Source organism: Eumetopias jubatus, unplaced genomic scaffold (genome assembly GCF_037043125.1).
Source record: "Eumetopias jubatus isolate StellerSeaLion01/CBP00866 unplaced genomic scaffold, mEumJub1_p1.0 scaffold_16, whole genome shotgun sequence".
Lineage (NCBI taxonomy): Eukaryota > Metazoa > Chordata > Mammalia > Carnivora > Otariidae > Eumetopias > Eumetopias jubatus.
This window is the reverse complement of record NW_028274822.1, coordinates 64,492,512-64,513,290: the sequence shown is the minus strand read 5'-3', so window position 1 is coordinate 64,513,290 and position 20,779 is coordinate 64,492,512. Positions and strand designations below refer to the sequence as shown.

The following is a 20,779-nucleotide window of genomic DNA, read 5'->3' as shown; positions in this document are numbered from 1 at the left end:
CCTCCGGCGGGGTCCCGCAGTTCTTTCCGCATCTGGAAAGGGGGCTAAGGGTGGGTGGAAGCCGGCAAACAGCGGTCCCAGCCAGGTGCTGCCCGCGGGGACACCCCCACGTGGACAGCCCCTGGCGGGGACCCCCCGCCCCGCACAGAGAGCCCCCTCCCCGCCCCACCCTACCTGCTGCGCTCCGCGCCGCGCCCCGCACCCCGCCCGCCGCCGCCGCCGCCGCCGCCCACGTCCGCCACCGGAAGCGCCCGCCGGGTCCCCGCAGCGCAGCCGCCATCGCAACCCTCGCTGCGCGGGGCCTCTCCTGAGCCTGGGGCTGTCCGCCGCGCTGCCTGCGCTGGCCCTGGGCGGGTCCTCCAGACCAAGGACGCCGCCGCCGAGTGCGAGGTGAGAGCGCAGGCGGGTCGCGGGGAACCGGCCCGGGGTGGGGGGTCTCCGGGCCTGGGGTGGATCTGATCCGGGGTGGGTGGGTGGGTGGGTCTCCGAACTTGGGTTAGATCTGATCGGGGGGGGGGATGGTCTCCGGACCTGGGGTGCATCTGATCAGGGTGGGAGTCTGCGGACCTGGGGTGGATCTGATCCGGGGTGGATGTCTCCAGACCTGGGGTGGATCTGATCCGGGGTGGGGGGGGGTCTCCCGACCTGGGGCGGATCTGATCCGGGGTGGGGGATCTGGGGATCTGTCCTAGGGCGAGGAGCTGCGGATACGGGGTGGGAAATTAGAACCCGTGTGAAAGGATCCGACCTTGGGTGGGAGTCTCTGGACAGAAAACAAGGGGCTGGGATACCAGACTGGGTTGAGGAAGTGGGAGATCTGTGTTGGAGTGGGAAGATCCGACTTGGGGATAGGGTTCTGGACAAGGATAGGGGATCCAGCCTCCTGTGGGGAGCCATACCCTAAGGTGGGGCTGTCTCCTGGGGAGGGCTTTGACTTGATGGGCTTTCAGGGTCAGGGCCTGACTCGCTAAGGGAGGGTCACACTTGGTCTTTGAGCAGGGATCAGACGCTTGGGAGTGGGAGAATTGTGGGCATCCAGGCCCAGAGGGGCTCAGTGATCTTTCCAACAAGTTTTCCCCTGGAAAGGGAAAGTTTTCCAGGAGAAAACTTGGGGTACTGCCAGGCTCTTCCTTTCAGGGGAATGGCTGCCACACCAGAAAGGAAAGTGACCAGATTGGGTCTGGATGGTGTGGCCTCATACCCATGTGAGAATGTTGAGAAAGAGAAAGTCACCCCAGATTGGACCTGACTTACCGGTCAAGAGCTGAGTTCCATTCGGGTTTGTTCAGGGGCACTTTTAAAAGGAGAGTGAGTGTGTGGAGGGATGGGAATGACAGGACTTGAGTGAGTCACGGAAGTGAGAAATTACAAAAGTGGGAAGAGGTGGTTTGTGCATGTGGCACCCATCTGGATATGCTAAGTGATGCTTATGGAAGTTAGGCTTCCCTGCTTCTACAGAGGCTGGGAGATGAAGCCCTATCTTCAGGTATTGGCTGAAACAGTCATTTCTTTTGGAACCCTTGAGTTTTCTCTGTCACGCACCTTAAGGAAGCTAAAGTCATCCTAAGGATGCAGCCTTGAGCTGTTAGACACTAGTATTTGTTCAAGTCTTTATAGGCCAAGGTTGAGACCTAATTGAGAATTCTGAAGGCTCAGAGGAGCCTCGATAGAGTATGGTCAAGGAGAGAGTCTTTGGCAGGTGCCCCTCTTGTTGAAGGAAAGAAGAGGTGTTCTGTCTGCTGAATAATATAAGCTTGTTTTCCATTTGATCACCTTTTGTTGAACCAACTGTTGGGACTTGGTAGTAGAGGATATTTGCTGGACGATTACAGTGATCAGGCATATAATGAGGGACCTTTCTATGGAAACAGAAAGGAAAGCGAAGATTAATGGTTAGAGCTGAACATAAACCTGGTTTTTGATCCCTACAGGTGGCCAGTTGGGACGAGTTTAGACATTGATGTGTAAACATCTCTAGGTTATGGGGTGAGGGCCAATCCAGTGGATTTCCCAGTTTGTAGTTTGAGTGTTTGTGGTGATAGTATAGACATAAGTGTCACAGTCAAGGTTATTTCCCAGAGCAGAACATGGAAGATGTGGGAGTTTCCATGGGCTGGCAGTGGCCCATGCAGCCGCAGTTCCAGGAATGAAGGCGGGCACACACAATTTGTTGCGATGATGATCTCCTTGAAGGTTTTATCAAGTTCATGCAGGGCTTTTTCAGATCCTGGAGGAAAAGGGGCAGCAACAAGATAACTGGAGTCCCAGGAAGGGTCTGGGTAGTCAGATTTTCATTCTCAGTGATGCCAAGTGAGGAGGGAAGGAGGAAAAATTGGAAACATCATTTTGGAGAGTTGTAGCTGGATACTGAAGGAAACTAGAACTGAGGGTTTGGTAAGGGCTGACAAAACATGTAAGATGGCAGGATGGCAGTACCAGTCACAGGTAGTAATAGTAAAACCTCGAACACTATAAACAGAGTTAGAATCTGATAACCCACAAGGGTGTATTATTTTTCCCCATTGAGACATAACATTTCCCTCTAGAGCCATCTCTCTTTTTGATCAAAGATAATCAAAGGAAGGGGCGTCTGGATGGCTCAGTTAAGTGTCCGACTCTTGATTTCGTCCCAGGTCGTGATCTCCAGGGTGTGGGATCCAGCCCGGTGTCGGGCTCCATGCTCAGCGGGGAGTCTACTTCTCTCTCTCTCCCGCCCCCTCCTCTGCCTCCAAGCCCCCCCTTGTGTGTGCTCGCACACTTTCTCTTTCAAATAAATAGTAAATCTTTTTTTAAAAAAAGACAGTCAAAGGAAGATTATTCTTGTGTACAAAATAATTCTGGTCTCATTAAATTTGGCCTGATTATTTACACAAGTGCAGCAAAAATGGCAGTTGACCACATAGACCTTGTTAAGTTTGCTTTGTGGAACTTTTTATGGGGAATCTCAGATTGGAATTTTAAAAGCCTTTTCAAGGCTAGGAAGCCAAAGCAAGAACTTACCATCAGACTTCACCTGTAGATTCGGGTGAATTCCACTCTTCTCAAGGTCCCCCAAATATCTTAGGGTTCCTGGATCTGCCAGGAAGTGACCTTCCTTACTCACCTGTAAGGCTGGGAATCTCTGTAAGCCAAGTACCAGGCTGGTTTTTTTCGAGAGGACTTTGTAAGCATTGCTCCTTGTAAAGTCGACTGCAGTTCCTCAAAACCTGGTCATGTCTGATACCATGCATCATTTTCAAATATGACATTCCTTGGTTATATAACCAATGCTTTAAAATTATGTCCTATTGCAAAGAGGACAGATTCTTATTGAACCTATGCAAAAAACTATATTGCCATGAAAATAAGAATACTCAACAATAGTTTCCAATTTTTGGAGGAATCAAGCAGGGAGAAGATAAATGCTTCAGTTTTGTTTACAAAAGTATAACTTGCTAGAGTGGAATGACTCACAGATAGCTTAAGAGAAAAAAAGAAAGGGTGCTTTTTTATATCCAGAAAATAAAACACTAACGAGCCAAGAATATTCCAGACAAAAGCCATATAAAATTATAATCATCTTTTATCAGTTCATCCAATTCTGTTTAGTTAATTCTTGTCTAGTTTTGACAAGCCCATAGGTTTCTCCACTAGAGTTCTGAAGCACCTTACTCAGTCCCATGAGATGATCTCAAGAGTTATTGAAGCAAGGCCGTTGGAAGTCTGTACCCCAGGTACCTGTCATAGTCCTTTCCACGGGTCTTGGAGATAGTCTCTTTCTGTTGAAGACAAAGCACTCTGGCCTGTAGCTGATTGCAAATGCTTTTGAAGAAGAATCAGAGCAAAACAAAAACTATCTGTGGGTAACAAAGACTGAAAATGGCCAGGAGTTAAAGATTTGGTGGGAGTCCCTTATAAAAATAACACAATTGACAAGGAAACTTGATAGTTTCTGTAACATACACACCATTTAAAGTATTAACTGGAATGATGACTGATAACAATATACCAGAATATTGCACGGTCAGTGAGGGCACTCACAAATTTACAGGAACTTTATGTAAATTCTGACATCCTGATATTAATAACATCAACTCACAAATATAACTTTTGGAAGGTTAAGCAGCATGTCTTAATTTGACAATGACTTTCATGAAATCCAGCGTGTCGATTAAAACAGTATTGTTTAACTCATCTCTTTTATGAGGTGAAAAAACAAACCCTTTGAGATCTTCCAGAGGCCCTCTGGGAAATCCCAAAGCCAGTTTGAAATCAAGAAAATCACTTCATTTAGGATTTGATTTGGGGAAGGCAGGGTTGTCAAAAATATCGAAAGGTGTGAACGCTTGGCTAAATAGGGTCCCAGTTCACTGTGAAACAATTTTTTGGTGATTTACCTGACCTAAGTGACAATAAAAGAGTTCATAAGTAAACATAGGAGATAACATGATTGTTTAAAAAAAAACAACAACCTGGCTCTTTTGCCAGTGAGAAGACTAGATTATCTTATGTAAACAAGGACATGGTAACGACGACATGAAACACAGGAAATTATTTTGATAGGAGAGAATCTTTGTTTCCACAAAAGGGAAAGGTTGTTAAGATTACTCAGAGGGTAAAGAAAAACCTTTCATAATCTCTTGTTAAAAGCAGACCAGTAATCCAAGACGTTTTGTTGCTTTAGCAGAGAGAAAACCAAACTCTAGTTTTACATTAGTATGTTATTGATAGTAAAGCTCATTTCACAAACTTTATATATAAATCCATTTAATCTTAGCCAGCTTTGACCTACAACTTCCTATATCCATTCAGGTTCTTGTCCTATACTTTCCCTTTTTGAAAATGTAACCCTAGGATAACATTACTATCCTTCTTTCCTTAACAAAAACAAATCCTACATTCTTTGCATACTTTTCATGTGAAACACATGCTATTTTCCTCAAATTCTTTGTATGCAAAGGTGTTTCGCTTCGCCTTATTGTTTGTAGTAGTTGTTTTATTTTCATATACTGATTATAACTTTTAGCCATTCGCCAGCTTTATTTTACAGAGAAAACTAGGAAGTAGATAATTATGAATCATCAGTCATACACCAGTATTCTGTAACAGATGAGCAAATTTTATGAGTATGCCATGTCATAATCTATAGAGGTATATACTCTGAGTAGTACAAATATATCTTTTTAAGATTTTATTTATTTGAGATAGAGAGCAAGAGACAGCACGAGCAGGGGGAGGGGCAGAGGAAGAGGGAGAAGCAAGCTCCCTGCTGAGCAGGGAGCCTGATGGAGGCGGGGAGGCTCTGTCTTAGGACCTCAGGATCACGACCTGAGCCAAAGGTAGATGCTTAAGCAACTGAGTCACCCAGGCGCCCTAAAACTTAAGCTGTAATTAATAATGAGTGTTTCAGCACTTTATCTTATGTAGAAATTATGTATTCAATGACTATCTGTTATTTGACTTAACTTGGCATAACTCTAAGGTCGCAAATTACCAGAAAGATTTTGGAGACAGTTTTTAGAAGCAGATACGTATATACGTATATATTTTAAGTAATCTCTATCCCCAACATGGGGCTTGAACTCACGACCCCAAGATCAAGAGTCACAGGCCCTACTGACTGAGCCAGCCAGGTGCTTGGAGGCAGATATATTATAAAACAACGATAATTGTTGAGGGGCACCTCGGTGGCTCGGCTGGCTGACCAGGTCTTAATTTCAGCTCAGGTCATGATCTCAGGGTCATGGGAATGGCCCTGCACTGGGCTCCAAGCTCAGCGAGGAGTTTGCTTGAGGTTCTTTCTCTCTCAAGTAAATAAATAAATCTTTAAAAAAAGAATAGGAACTCAGTTTGATGAAAATCGGATTTGTCATATGTGCAATCTTAAACATTGAGTAGATATAATATTAGCTTATTTGACTAGTAAGCCAAAGTAGAATAAAAATGTATGTTTGTATTATATTTAATGTTGATAACACTGAAGATATACCTGTTTCATTAAATCAACAATATTAAGCTAGTCTTATTTACCAAAGATTACCCAAATTATGTACACTTGAATAACAGTTAAGTTGGTTCTTATATTTCTGGGAGTTTGGGGAAGATTTAATTTATTTAAGTGCTAATTTTTCTCTAAGCCAATTAGATAAAGATAGAACTACTTTAAGGGATTTTATAAATTAATTTGGTAATACCTCTGGAGGTAGAGAGATACTACACACACACACGTGTGTACATACACACATAAACACACAGACAGATGCAAATGGAGATCTTATGGTTTTCATTTAAAACTTTTAGCCATGCATCAGGCATAAATACAATTATATAAAACTCACTAGTTTATATAAGAGTTGGACCTTGTCTTTGTTTCATTATATATATATTTTTTTTTTAAGATTTTATTTATTTATTTATTTATTTTTTTAAAGATTTTATTTATTTATTTGAGAGAGAGAGAATGAGAGATAGAGAGCACGAGAGGGAAGAGGGTCAGAGGGAGAAGCAGACTCCCTGCCGAGCAGGGAGCCCGATGCGGGACTCGATCCTGGGACTCCAGGATCATGACCTAAGCCGAAGGCATTCGCTTAACCAACTGAGCCACCCAGGCGCCCTAAGATTTTATTTATTTTTTGACAGAGACACAGCGAGAGAGGGAACACAAGCAGGGGGAGTGGGAGAGGGAGAAGCAGGCTTCCCACTGAGCAGGGAGCCCAATGCGGGGCTCGATCCTAGGACCCTGGGATCTTGACCTGAGCCGAAGGTAGACGCCCAACGACTGAGCCATCCAGGCGCTCCTCATTTTATATTTTTATCTGAATTGTGTTTCTAGCAGATGGAGCAGGCTAGTTACCTGTTCAATATGAGGGCTAAAGCTTTTCACCAGTGTTCATGGAGGAGGCCTTTAAGATCTTTTTGCCCTGGTATATAATCTTATGGAGGCTGTGGACTAATGTCTCTTTCCACTTGGCTTTTTTTTTTTCTTATTCAACCTCAGGTGGTTACTTTTGGGGGTCCCTGAGTCTTTTGAGAGCCCCCGATGGGGCAGGAGGGTCTATATGCCAGTGACTATGGGAGCTGAGGGGCTGGAGGAAAGGGGAAGGTCTGGCAGGTGGGCGGGAAGGAGGAGGTAGGGGCTTGCAGGGGTCATATCAGAGGATGCAGTGGAGCTGGAGGGAGAACAAAGGTGGTACGGGAGGAAGGAGGAGCAGAGGAGATGGAAGGGAGAGGTCTCAGGAGCCACTTTGGGGAGATCTGCAGTTTCCCACGAACGCCATTGAAGTTCCACATTATCCTTAGTGAAGTCATGCCAATCGGAAGGAAGTGGACAGAATTAGTACCATGGTGGCACATTGTCAGCAGGGGTGCGAGAAGGGGGTTTCAGTCAACTGAGAAGCTCCCGTGGGAGGAGCACGATCAACCCGGGAGACAAAAAGGCCTCCCCAGAAGCCAGGAAGTACTTCCAGCCCAGGAGCTACCGTTTGGAAGCCTGGCCTCTCACCCAGCCTCTGAGAGTATATTCAGAATCATGGAATCGAAACCTGCCCTCGCTGCGGTAATGGACGTTTGTCGGAGCACTGGATTAGGAGTCCAAATCACCACCAGATGCCCTAAATGAGCGGCGGACCAGAGACGGAACAAAGGGCTGCCATCGAGCCTTTGAGGAGTAAAACGGGGAGTCCGCATTCAGTTCGCACATGCGCAGGGCTGGAGGCAGACAGTTGCTGGGGCTTTGCTGATAGTGTTCATGAGCTGCCAGAACTGTCCCAGTCCCCAGACAGAGTGGGATGTTGGGCTTGTCCTGTACGCCGGCCTGGGGGGCAGGCGGCCAACCACCCCTCCCTGGACGCTCACCCTGGCAGGCCTCTCCTGGCCCACTCCACCCCCATCCTTTCTGTCCTCCCCACAGGGAGCCTGGCCAGCCTGCCTGTTGTTGCCCCAGAATGTTCTGTGCACTCTGAGGCCTGCCCTCCATTCAGAGCCAAGACAGCTGGCCCTGCTTCTAGTGCGTGAGCCCGTCGACCAGAAGCGGGGCTGGGCCTGTGGTGGGGGTCCTCCAAGAAGCAGGTGCCAAGACAGGGTCAGATGTGACTGGGGGAGCTGGGATGCTCGGCCCTGCAGCTCTTGGTCAGGGAGGTGGCCTGCATTCCCTCTGGCCTGGACTTCTGATAACTCCTGCAGCCTCAGGCACAAGGACCATCCTGGCCCTCCCTCGTTTCCAGAACAAGTGTGGGCAGGGACCTGCTCTTCAGAAGGAGGTGATGGCAATGTGGGCATAACAGCAGATCCTCAGACAGGGACAAAACGGTCTAGTGAACTCTCACGGGTTTTTTCAATGAGCCTAGGAATGATGTCACACAATTGATTCATCTTTTTACAGAATTGTAAGAGTCTCGGTAACTTATCCACTGACGGTTGCTTGCAATATATTTATGAAAAACATTTTCATTTCCTTTAGAGAAAAAAAGAGTGTCATCTAGGATATGTTAAATGCATAAAAGAACACTGACTAGCTGACACAAGGGATAGACCATCTGGCTACGAAGCAGAGAGAGAGACAGAAGCAGCACCGAGGTACCCATCCCACAGGGCTAGAGCTTAAGAACTGAGTGGGCAAGGAAGGGGCAGACCCGGCGGGGAGTGGAGCCCCCCCGCCCCACGCACATGTTATGGGGCCAGGCCTCGGTGAAATTGTACCGTGTGTCAGGCTGGATATAGAGAAGCACTTTTGTCACAAAGGACCATGGAACTGAAGGTCCCGGGCCCAGTGGCTCTGGGTGTCAGGGGCCCATGCGCCTGTCCCCACCTTGCATCAGGTGTGGCTGGGGGTCTTGGCCCAGCTGCCAAGCATCTTGATTGCCCCGCTTGGGCCTGGAGGATGATAAACGGTGATCAGAGTTGATGGAGGTTATGGTTTTGTGGTTGCAGGGGGAATACTGAAGGACGGGCTTATGATAAGGAGGGTTTGGGGCTGGGTGTTTTTGCCCTGTGGGGAGAGAGGTCTGTGAAGAGATCGATGCTGGCAATACACCATAGGCCTGTCAGAAGGAAGCACACCCGGCAGGCAGACTCTGCTGAGACAGGAAGGCCCCTTCCACTGCCTCCGGGAAGGGCCATGAGTGTGTCCCTCCCAGGTGTCCATGCTGCACCTGCCCCCCCCCTCGTTGCCCCCAACAGCCAATCAGCAGGGTTAGGGCAAGAGACTCCTGAGCGCCCTGGGTCCCCCAGGGAGATGGGAGCAGCGGTTGATTTTCTGGATCCTGCTTCCTTATGGGGAACTTCCTTTTTTGGAACAGGGAGGGCCAGAAACTGTTGCCTGTTTTGTTGTTTCCCACTGTGTTCTTTTTACTGTAGTAAAACTTAAGTTAGGGACGCCTGGCTGGCTCAGTCAATGGAGCGTGCATCTCTTCATCTCGGGGTTGTGAGTTTGAGCTCCACGTTGGGTGTAGAGATTACTTAAAAATAAAATAAAAAAAAAATACATAAGTTAAAATTTGCCATTTTAACCATTTCAGTGTTACAGGTGTACATTCAATTCAGGGGTATTAAGTACATTCATGGTGTTGTGTAACCATTGTCACTATTTCCAGAACTTTCTTTTTCTCATCATCTCCAAATCAAACACTGTACCCATGCCCCCCGCCAGCCCCCAGCAGCTTCTATTCTACTTTCTTTCTCTATGGATTTGCCTACTCTACAAATTTCATGTGAGTGGAATCCTATAGTATCTATCCTTTTGTGCCTTTGTTTACGTACCATAATGTCCTCCGTGGTTCATCCATGTGGTAGCATGAATCATTGTTTCATTCATGTTAGTGACGAAGTATGATTCATTGTAGGGACACACCACATCCATTCATCTGTTGATAGATGGGCTGTTTGTACCCTTTGGTTGCTGTGAATAATGCCGCTGTGAACATTGGTTCAAGTCCCTGCTTCCAGTTCTTTTGAGTATGCACCCGGGAGTGGCATTGCTGGTCATATGATAGTTCTATATTTAACTTTTTGAGAAACCACCAGACTGTTTCCCACGGCAGCTGCACCACTTCGCATTGCTGTCAGCAGCGCACAAGGGTTCCGGTTTTCCCACATCCTCATCAACATTTGTTATTTAACATTTACCAACTTTTTTTGGAAAATAGCCGCCCTAAAGGGTGAAATGTGGTATCTTGGGTGGTTTCAATTTGCATTTCCATAATGACTAAGGATGTTGGGCATCTTTCCATATGCTTATTGGTCATTTGTAGATCTTTGGAGAAATGTCCTTTGCCCATTTTCTAATTGGGTTGCTTTTTGTTGTTGCAAAGTAGGAATTCTTTATATATTCAAGACCCCCCTTTTTTTTTGAGAGAGAGCGAGGCATGAGCAGGGGGAGGGGCAGCGGGAGAGAGAGAATTCCAAGCAGCCTCCCCGCTGAGCACAGAGCCCCACATGGGGCTCGATCCCACGACCCCGAGATCATGACCTGAGTCGAAACCAAGAGTCCGATGCTTAAGTGACTGAGCCATCCAGGCGCCCCTATATATTCAAGATATTAAACCCTCATCAGATGTATGATTTGCAAATATTTTCTCCCATTCTGTGGGTTGTCCTGAGGTCCTTTGGTTCTTTTGATAATGTCCTTTGATGCTTTTAATTTTAATGAAATTCAATTTATGTTTCTTTTGTTGCAGTCATGAAGATATACTCCTGTGTTTTCTTCTAAGAGTTTTATAGTTTTAGCTCTGAAAGTCAAGGCTTTGATCCATTTTGAGTTAAATTTGGATGTGGTGTGTAAGAGTCCAACTTTATTCTTCTGCATGTGGAAATCTCTTTGTCCCAAAGCCATTTATTAGAGAGACTGTTCTTTCCCATAGAGTGGTCCTGGCACTCTTGTTAAAAAAATCATTTGATCATAGACGTGAGGGTTTATTTCTGGCCTCTCAGTTTTGTTCTGCTGGCTTGTATGTTTACCTTCTGCTAGTACCACACTGTTTTATTTACTGTAGCTTTGTAGTAAGTTTTGAAATCAGGAAGTATGAGCCCTCCAGTTCTCTTCTTTCTCCAGATCGTTTGGCTATTCGGATTCTAGGTGACCTTTTGGAGGATTTTTCTATTCCTACAAAAAAATGCCATTGGAATTTTGATAGGGGTTGCATTGTATCTGTAGAGGACTTTCACATTGACATCTTAGCAATATCACATCTTCCAGTCCATGAACATGGGATATCTTGCCATTAATTTGTGTCTCCCTTTATTTCTTTCGTGCTCTCATGATACTAAATGTATCATCTGTGAAAGCCTTATAAAGGCCTAGCCTCTTCAGCCAAACCCTGAAGTCCGTGAGCAGCTTCTCCCTGCACTACCGCCACTGCCCTGAGGTCAACAGCCATGAAAGATAGGAGACCCAGGATCCTGCGCCGAAGCTTTGCCTCCAACCCTTGATGTGGTCAAGAAACCATGTTTGAAACTGTGCTCGGCAAGCCACTTAAAAAGTTTCCCTTACGGCTTGTTTTGAACACATACAAAACAGAGAGGATCTGAGAGTTGCCACTTGGCTTCTGTGCTCTGGCCTCCTGGCCAGGGGTTGAGTTTCCTTTATCCTCCTGATGATCCCCCCTCCCCGCAGAATGGTTTAAAAGTCCCAGCATTGCCCTTTCTGTTTGCATGTCTGTTGGGTAACCAGGACTCAGAGCCAAAGCAGAGCCATCTCCCGGGTGTGGCCCCTCCCTGCGCCCTCCTATCAGCCCTGAGGTACACAGTGCTGTGCAAACAGACAGATCTAGAGATTAGAGATTTACAAGCCAGATTTTTAACACAAGCCAAGTATCATGGAGATTGAAATTTATAGTTTATGACCCCAGAGTCCAGCAAGTAATTGGTTACCTAAGTAGAATGTTACTTATTTTTGATATTTATTTCCAACATTTACTGGATGTTTTTTTAAATGCAGAGAATAAAACAGAGTGGCCCATTGTATCATCACCCAAACACTACTACGAGTAATAATAGTAATGACAAAGCGACACAGGTGTGTGGTTAAGAAACCCTAAGCAGTAGAAAGTTCCAGTTCCTTCAGGCTGCAGGGGCCTCCCCTCACTGTTTCTTGTCAGCTGTCCCCCAGAAGAGAGATACTCCACCCTTATCCACTGTACCCTCCCCCTGTGTGACCCCCTCACCGGCCTCCTGGGTCATGGTGCACGCTGCGCCTCGGGGGCCCTTGCCCAGTGTGGGCCCCAGAGCTGTGGCAGACAGGACACCTGATGTATACTCTTTCTGGCATGGTGGGGCCCAGGGCGCACCCCAGGCGGGGGCACCACGCTCTGGTGCTGAGACTTACCACACCTGCTCAGGACTTCAAGCCTTCTGCTGTCATCTGTGTCGCTGGTGTCCCAGGCTGAAATCTCACTACCTCTTTGAGGCCTTCAGCTCTCTGAGGACGGAAGGGTGAAGTGCTGCCCTAGTGGGCAAGGCTGACCTTGAGGAAGTGGCCCAGATATCTGGACCCTGGTCATTTTCAGGTTATGGTTTCTGTCGGTGAGATCTAAAGGCAAAAGAATCCTGCACAAAATTTCTCTGCTTTGCTGCTAAGCTCAGAGAAGGAGTGCACAGACCTGTCCTTGAGCACGGAGGGCAGGAGCTGGCTGGGAGAGTGGTTCACAAGGTCCGGGTGGGCCTGGGAACAGGAGAGCAAGGGTGGGCAGAGGATTGGGGCCCATTGTGTGTGCACACTCTGACCCATTGATAAAGTGTTCACTGTAAATAGGCCACATGGCCTAAAACACCAGAATCTGGGTATCCACACTCCCTTGGGGCAGAGCCTCAGTTTTCCCTTCCTCTGCCCTGTTCCCCAAACCACCACTGTCTCCTCATGGCCCAGCACGGTGGGGTGTAGAGCCCTCAATGGTCCTCAAGCGCTCTTGCCACTGAGGCCCTCAGCCTGCCTGCTCTCCCGGACATGCCTTTCCAAATTGGAGCCTCTGGGAGAGCAAGGGCCTGTGTGGTTGCTGGGGTTCTGTGGCCCTTCCTTGTGAGGCACCTCGGAGCGACCCATCGGCCCCGGCAGAAGCTTCCCATGTTCCTCTTTATTTTTGTCCTTTCTCATCTTATAAGGTGTCTTGCCTGAACTCTGAGCATCTGCCCAGAACACCGCAGACTCTGCTCTGTGCTGGCCAGGTGCCCAGGGCTGAGGGGCTCAACCTTGCCTGTGTGTCCAGGGGCCCCGTCTGACTGGATCCCGAGCTCCCCGAAGGGAGGCTGCCAGGGCGGTGTGCTGCCGCCCCCGTAGTTGTCTCCCGCCGCTGGGGGGTCTCCTTCACCTGTGGTGCAGGCGGCAAGGTGGGCCTCCGCCCAGGGCAGATGCAGCACGGCTGGCCGTCCCTGAGGGGAGTGGCGAGCGGGTCTCTGCCCTGTGTGCCTGGCCTGGGCACTGCCTGTGTTCTTACCTGGAAACTCACTTAAAGGGCCACACGAGTGTCACAGACTGTTCCTGGTGTGAGGACCCAAGAAAGCTGTACACGGACGGGCCTCCCCTGTGCCCACCTCCGTCGGGGCTGTCCGGGAGGGTCCCCAGGCAGGAGGGCCAGACACAGCACCTGCTCTGTGCTCCTGAGGGACAGGAGGTCCCCAGGGGCAGGAAGCTGTTCGGGGGCAGGAGGTCTGCATTCCCTTGGCACTGAGATGGGCCGGGCAATTGGGACACATGGCTAGCCTCTCGAAGGCTCCCATCAGCAATGGGGGGCAAAAGCAGCACCCCCAAACAGAGGAGAGGGTGCGTAAGCCAGGAGGGGCAGGTCTGCACTAATGCTGAGGGGCTTTGAGCCCGCAAGCCGGCTACGGGGCTTCCTGGCCAGCCGCGAAGCCCCGAAGCCCATCGCCCTCCCCCTTCTCTCCCCTCCTCCTTACCCCATTGGATCCCCGCCCTGTCTCAGATGCTGGAGGCCCCACCACTGCTGTTGGCAGCCTTCTCACTGGGCCTGGCGCTCCTGGTGCTGGTGCTGTGCCTGCGACGCTGGGGCTTGGCCATACCCCTTATCTACTGGCACGAGCTGGTCCTGCAGCCCCTCCACAACCTGTTCATGGGCAACACAAAGGAGCAGCGCATCCTGCACCATGTGCTGCAGCACGCAGTGGCCGGGGACCCACAAAGTGTGCTGAAGGCCATCGATAGCTACTGCTTGCAGAAGGAGTGGGCTATGAACGTGGGTGACAAGAAAGGTGGGCAGCCCGGCCAGCAGGTAGTGGGCATGGGAAAGGGGACCTCGGGTGGGGCAGCACAACCTGTAAAGGAGAGGCCTGTTGTCACTGTTTCTGGGTGTTGGGGTGGGGGCTTGCCTGGAGCCCTGGAGGCCTGAGCTACCCACCCAGCTCCTCCCTGGCCAGGGGTAAAGGCTGTGCAGAGGCCCGAGCATCCACATCACTGTCCTCGTGGGGAGGGACGGACGTTTGATAAACTGCCCGGGACCCTTTCTTGCCACACAGTGACTCAGCTGACATTAGTCGGTAGGCCTGGCACTGGCATGCCTTCTCATGGAGCTGGGTGACACCAGCTGTCCCTGCTGGGCATGAGGGTGCACAGAGCTCCTGGGACTCTGCTCCGCCCAGGCCCCAGGGCCACCTCCTGACCTTTGGACTCCAGCCTGGGGCACGGGCCTGTGCTGCGCTACACCCCAGGGAGCTGGGCCCTGGGGACAGATGAGATAGCCATTCTCCAGCCCCCTTGGAGCCTCTGACAGTGTCCAGCCCGGGGGGAGGGGGCAGGGAGGCCCTGAGTGCAGCCCGTGGGCACAGTGGGGTGAGGGCTTCCGCAGGGGGCAGCTCTGGGTTAGGATGAGTTGGGCTCAGTCAGGAACCATGCGAAAGAGAGGGACCAGCGTGTGCTGAGAGCCAGAGGCCTGAGGGACCCTGGAAGCTCAGAGGGTGTGTTTAGTGTGATGGGGGGGCAGTGGCGGGGGGAGGCAGGCATCGGGAGGGGCCGATGCTCAGTCTGGAAGGAGCAGGTCCAGGACCAGGAGTGGGTCACTTCCCTCTGCTGTGCTCAGGCTCTCCTCTGCCCCGCAGGTCAGATCTTGGATGCAGTGGTGCAGGAGCAGTGCCCACGGGTGCTGCTGGAGCTGGGCGCCTACTGTGGCTACTCGGCCGTGCGCATGGCCCGCCTGCTGGAGCCCGGGGCGCGCCTGCTCACCATTGAGATCAACCCGGACTACGCCGCCATCACCCAGCAGATGCTGGACTTCGCAGGCCTGCAGGACAGGGTGTGTTTCCGCCCCAGGGTGAAGAATGCGGACACGGAGGCGCCAGGGGCTGGGTGCGAGGCGGAGGGGAAGGGCCTGGATCGCCCCAGTGCAGTTCAAGGCCACATTCAGCCTGTTGTACCTGGCCTCATGGTGCCTCCCAGGCCAGGTTTCCCAGAACCCCCAGCAGCTCTGTGAGGGAGGTCTTGCCACCCTGTTCCACAGAGCAGAAAACTCCCAAGGCCGCCCTTGGAGGGAGGGGGTAGAGTGGGGTCTTACCTCCCCAGAACCCCAAAGGAGAGTGGTGATGACACTCGAGCCGGTGTCCAGGCAGGGCAGTCTGAGTATGGGCACTGACAGAGTGCTGTTCCAGGTCACCGTGGTGGTCGGGGCATCCCAGGACTTCATCCCCCAGCTGAAGAAGAAATATGACGTGGACACGCTAGACATGGTCTTCCTCGACCACTGGAAGGACCGGTACCTGCCAGACACGCTCCTCCTGGAGGTGAGTTGTGCAACCACCTGGCCCACATGGGCCTCATTGCTGGCTGCTGGTGCAGGGGCTGCCCTGGCTGGCCCTGGTGGCATCGGTGATTTGGGCAGGGAGTGTGGAGGGCCAGAGGAGGCCTCAAGGGTGGCATGGGGATGGGAGGAAGGGTGTTCTGGGCAGAAGGAGTTGGCTGGGCCTGCTAGGTGGCCTGCGCTGGGTTGACAGGGAGGGGTGAGCACCAATAGGGCATCTCCTGCCTGTTTTCCCCTGAGGCTCCTTATTGCGCAGCCCCCTCCAGCCCTCTGTCCCTGTCCTCACATCGCATCCTGTCCCAGCCCTCAGTGCGGCTGCTTGGCCAGCCACAAGTGAGGCTGCCTCGTTCCCAGGTGGGGCACTGGGCGGGCCCTTAATGAGCTGACACACAGAGCTTTGTATAGATGATCACTACCTTCCCCCACCTCGGCGGTCAAGGTCACACTTAGTGGCTACTTGGCCCTCCACCGGGGGCTGGGATGTTTTGCCCCACCATGGCCTCCCCCTCCTGGTGGTCAGCATGGAGTGGAGTGATTCCATGTTGTCTGTCCCATGCTCACCCACCTCAGTTCCCCCATGGGCTGGCCACTCTGCCCGGTGCAGAGGGACTGTGAGTGTGGGCTGCATGGCCACTGGAGCCATGGCTGGAGGCTGGGCAGGACCTTGCACCCAGTGGTTCTAGTGCAGACATGGAGGGCCAGCTGCCTGGCCACGCAGGAAAGAACCTGCCCCGGCCGGGGGTCTTTGAGGGCACAGGATACTGTGGGGATATCCTGGGGCAGTGGGCCAGAGCCACGCGTGGAGGGCCCTGAATGCCACACACCGGTGGGGACATGGGGGGTTTTAAGCGGGTGAGGACAAGGTTAGATCTGTCCCCAGAAAAGATCTCTGTTGGGTGTGTGGAGTGTGGGGAGGGATGGCTGTAGAGAGGGTGGTGCTGAGCTCTGAGGGTGGAGGGGGATGGGGGAGCCAGGAGCTAGAAGTTGGACTGGTTACCTGCTGAGACAGGTGCTCAGTCCCCCCTCAGTGGGGGGATGGCAAGGAGACCCTTGGGCGAGGAGCGAGGCAGCTGTGGGGAGCACGGCCGGCTGGGGGAGGCAGTGGCATGAACCTGGACATCAGGTGTTGAGGGCAGAGGCCAGACAGCCAACCCAGCCGGGCCTGCACAGGGAGGGAGGGATTTCAGCAGCTCTGGTGTGTGTGGTAATTGCAGGGCCTGCATTTATAGAAAAGTAGCAAATATTGCCGTTTAGTAACTAGGAAACTAATAGTTTTCTCAGTGCTCCTTGTTCAAAGCTCGTAATTATCTCAAAAGAAAAGAAGTCACGAATTGAGAATGGCTGTGCTTTTTACACACGCATTCTTTAGCCCCGCAGCTGGGCTCTGCGGGCCCTCGGCTCTTGCCAGGTCAGCCTGGCTCTGCAGTGGTCCCGCCGTACCTCTCTCGGTCGGGGCCTAGAGGCTGGCAGGGGCAGGGGGCGATTTGAAATCGGATGGCTGCTCTGAGGAGGCCTCAGTGCCATGTCTCATAGGCTCTCCATGGGGCTGCTTGGGTGTCCTCACAACATGGCGGCGGCTGGCTTTCCCTACAGCCAGGGATGGGAGGCAGAAACGGAAGGGGCAACAAGGGAGCCGTGGTGCCTCTGCAAGCATACACTGCCGCTTCTGCCTCCTTCCCTTTGTTAGAAGCGAGTCACTAAGCCCGGTGCCCACCCAATGGAGAAGGAACTGTGGACACAGTTTAAAACCACCTCCAGGAAGGCTGTTTCCTCCCCGCAGGGGTTCGCGCAGCGGGTTCGTTCAGACGCGGTAGGCTTCTGGCCAGAATTCTCCGAGGGGTCTGTGTCCCGTGTCGGGAGGCGTGTGATGGCTGGGGAAAGGCAGGATAGGTGCTGCCTTTTTCTCCCTTCCGTCCAGCTTCCTCAAGGGTGGGTAGGCCCCAGCACCCTCCAAACGTGCCCAAATCTTCTTTCTTTTGTTCTTTCTTTCCTGGTCAACTCATTTGGTTTCCAGTGTCTGATGACTTTCATGCCACTGACTGTCCCATCTGGGGCCAGCAGGGCCTCCTCAAGTCTGCTCCTGCTCACCTTGTCTGCTTCCGGCTGGAGACCTGAGCTGCCTTTCCGGGGCTTGGGCCCGGGGCGCCTCCTCCGGGACAGTTCTCCATTCTAGGGCTTTCTAGCCAAGACTGCTAGGGAGCTTTCTTTTTATATGAGGAAATGCGCCATGATTCACAGTGGTACTTAACTGTTCAAATTCTGGCTTGTGGGTTGTCTCTCGCCTCACTGACCTCACAGCTGAGTTTTCCACTCTGGCTACGGAGGACCCTTGGCTTCCCCAAGCCCACAGGCTGGAAGGGACCATGGCCACCAGGAGAAGTGAGACACTTGTAAGACTCTGTGCTAGGGCACATCCCTGGGGCGGGGCGGTGGGGGGATGCAGAGTTAAAGCCCATATTTTTAAGTCACTTAGAGATGCTCCATTGTTTGTGGTCCTGTTGGCAATTTGAGACCTGCTTGGGGTCACTTTGATTTTGCTTTTGAGGTTTCAGATTGCTTATTTTTTTTTAACTTTTATGATCATGTGAAAAAGCAGCTCTATGCTTCCAGAGTTAAATCTAGGACAAGGCAACTGGGGTGACCAGTTGCCCTGGTCTGCCCCTCCCGCACAGGCAAGCAATTCCTCTCCAGCTCTCTTTCCATTGCTTCCTATAATCTAGGCAGCCTTGCCCCCAGCACACCACCCTGGCCATGTCTGTCTGCTCCTTCCTTCTGCAGAGCCCAGGCCCAGGCGCTGGCAGAGAAGGGGCGTCTCACATGCCAGATTTTGGGGATGTCCAGAGCAAAGCCCTGAGGGGCCCCCATCCCTGCAGGATCACCCTGGTCAGGCCGGTGAGGACCTCCAGTGACAGCGCACAGCAGCCCGTGCACTGGGCACCAGGCATCTCACCTGCAAGAGCCTGGCACCGGGTGACTGAAGGACCTACTGGCCTTGAGTTGGCCCTATGGCCGGAATCCTGGCTCCGTTGTCTCTTCCACTTCCTCATCCAGCTAGCATCACTGAACAACTCCTGTGTGCCTGCCACACGCTGTCCTAGGGGTTGGGGACGCAGGACCTAATGGGAAGCAAAAGAGTTTCCGTCACAGAACCACATTCTCAAGGCAGGACATGTGCTCAGCTGCCAGGGAGGAGATGGAAGGCAGTGGGGAGACCCTTGTGACCCCAGGAGCTGGAGCAGGGCTGACTCATGGCCAGGCAGAGGCCAGTGTATGGAGCCACCATCTCCAAGAGCATTTATCCTCCCATTTTGGGATGGGCTTGCCGGGCACCTGTCACTCTCACCCTTTCCTACCATCTGTCCCCTGCAGGAGTGTGGCCTGCTACGGACGGGGACAGTGTTGCTGGCCGACAACGTCATCTTCCCGGGAACACCAGATTTCCTGGCATACGTGCGCGGGAACAGCCGCTTTGAATGCACACACTTCCCCTCGTACCTGGAATACTCAAAGGCAGTGGATGGCCTGGAGAAGGCTGTCTACATGGGCCCGGGCAGCCCAACACAGCCTTGACCACCCACCCTGCTCCCGGATCCCTTGCCAAGCCTGAGGGCACAAGGGATGCACCCCTGCCAACCCGCTTTTGCAGTTCTGGGGTCCAGTGTAGCACACTTGAGGCATATGAGCCCAAAGCCTGCCGGCCCTGGCCCCTCTACACGGCGACTCTTGGCTGTTGTTACCCCTGGTCTTCCCCAAGTGCGGCCAGCTCACCATACAAAATCATTGCAATAAATCTGTAAAGTATGTATGTAAATACCAACTCGGGACGGGTGGTGCCCGTGACAGTGTCTCTTCTCCCACCAGCATTTCAATCAATAGAGTTTCTTACACGGATGGGTCTTCAGGCATCGACATATGCAGTAGACACTGCAAGTGGGGAACCTGTGGAAGCTGTTGAGCTGGGCACTCGCAGTCTGTCCTCGAGGTTTGCTGTCACCAGGTGGCAGCAATGCCTCAGTGATGGCACCGTGCCCAACAACTCACACCCACTTGTGACTCCTGAGTTCTTTCACCTTTTTAAGAATGAAATGTACCTTCCTTACTAAAATCAGCTCACTACTAATAATCCTGTATACCAGTATCATGTTTAAAAGATGCTAAAAGAGAAATTAAAATTTTAAATATTTAAATAGATCAACTTAGTGCTTTTTAACTGCTCCCCCGCTCCTTCTTTCCTGTGATGCCGTCAGCTAGTGCTCCTCTTCCCTGGATGCTAATGCTGGCCCAGGGGGCTCATGTGGCCAGGCTGAGGTTACCTGTTGCATCCCCATGGGGATGTGGGCAGGCTGAGGTGAGCCCCCATCTGGAGGCTGTCCTGGGAAACTGGAACAGGGCAGCTGGTCAGCCTTCCTGTCCATCTCTGACCAGGCAGGCACTAGGGAACGGTGGACATGGGGCCCCTACCACAGTGCAGGGTGTGAGCTCTCTGGCACCTTGCCCCTTGGGGTCTCTGTGTGGCACTGAGTAGAAGCCAACTTCCCCAGTCCTCTTCGGCCTTGTTTACGGAAGACTGGGCTCAGGTCAGCTCTGGCGCTTCTACAGCTGCCCAGCTAGCAAGGGAAGTAGAATTGCTTTGCATCTACCTAAATCCACAGCTGCCCAAATCCCCAGTCCCAACCCTGGCTCCTGGCCCCAAGGCCCCCTAGCTACCTCAGAGGCTCTCCAGGGATCCCGCCCCTGCCCCCCGCCCCCATCCCGGCTGAGCCCACCTGTGTGCAGACTGACCTCTGGCCAGGACACCACCGTGGGACTCGGGGCCCAGCTAATCACCCCAAAACAAGCCCTCTCCTGTGTGTGTGTGTGTGTGTGTGTGTGTGTGTGCAGAAAGGGGATCGCAGTGAGCCTGGGAGGACATGTGCAGAAACACCCCTGTGGCCTGGGAGCTGAGCCCCCTCTGGACAGAGCACATGGATACCCGGGGGCCACCTCCACCCATGCCCACCCTGGCAAGCAGGGAAGAGCAAGTAGCCGGTGGCAAAGGATCTGAGCCGCAGAAGATAGGAAGTTTC

General features: G+C 51.9%; 2 protein-coding genes across 4 annotated transcripts in view; one reads left to right on the top strand and one right to left on the bottom strand.

Annotated features, from left to right (window-relative positions):
* The window catches only part of TXNRD2 (thioredoxin reductase 2), a 48,388-nt gene extending 48,093 nt beyond the window's left edge, over positions 1-295 (bottom strand). For all 3 annotated transcript variants that reach the window (XR_003607712.2, XR_003607713.2, XM_028094788.2), the window contains exon 1: positions 175-295. Coding sequence is in view for 1 of the 3 variants with exons in the window: in XM_028094788.2 (XP_027950589.2) it covers positions 175-280 (106 nt within the window). In the remaining 2 variants the exon portion in view is untranslated. The remainder of the gene's footprint in view (positions 1-174) is intronic.
* On the top strand, positions 259-19,904 carry COMT (catechol-O-methyltransferase). Its single transcript, XM_028094789.2, has 5 exons — positions 259-390; positions 13,890-14,175; positions 15,019-15,212; positions 15,565-15,696; positions 19,083-19,904. Exons 2-5 carry the CDS (start codon positions 13,890-13,892, stop codon positions 19,281-19,283), a joined length of 813 nt encoding a protein of 270 aa, XP_027950590.1. The 5' UTR covers positions 259-390; the 3' UTR covers positions 19,284-19,904.
* The last annotated feature ends 875 nt before the right edge of the window (positions 19,905-20,779 follow it).

Excerpts from the sequence above, each read along its gene's own strand:
- COMT (XM_028094789.2), top strand. The coding sequence starts at position 13,890 with ATGCTGGAGGCCCCACCACTGCTGTTGGCAGCCTTCTCACTGGGCCTG. Across the intron at positions 14,176-15,018 it reads GAACGTGGGTGACAAGAAAG|GTCAGATCTTGGATGCAGTG; the intron begins GTGGGCAGCCCG and ends TCTGCCCCGCAG. Across the intron at positions 15,213-15,564 it reads TCGCAGGCCTGCAGGACAGG|GTCACCGTGGTGGTCGGGGC; the intron begins GTGTGTTTCCGC and ends GTGCTGTTCCAG.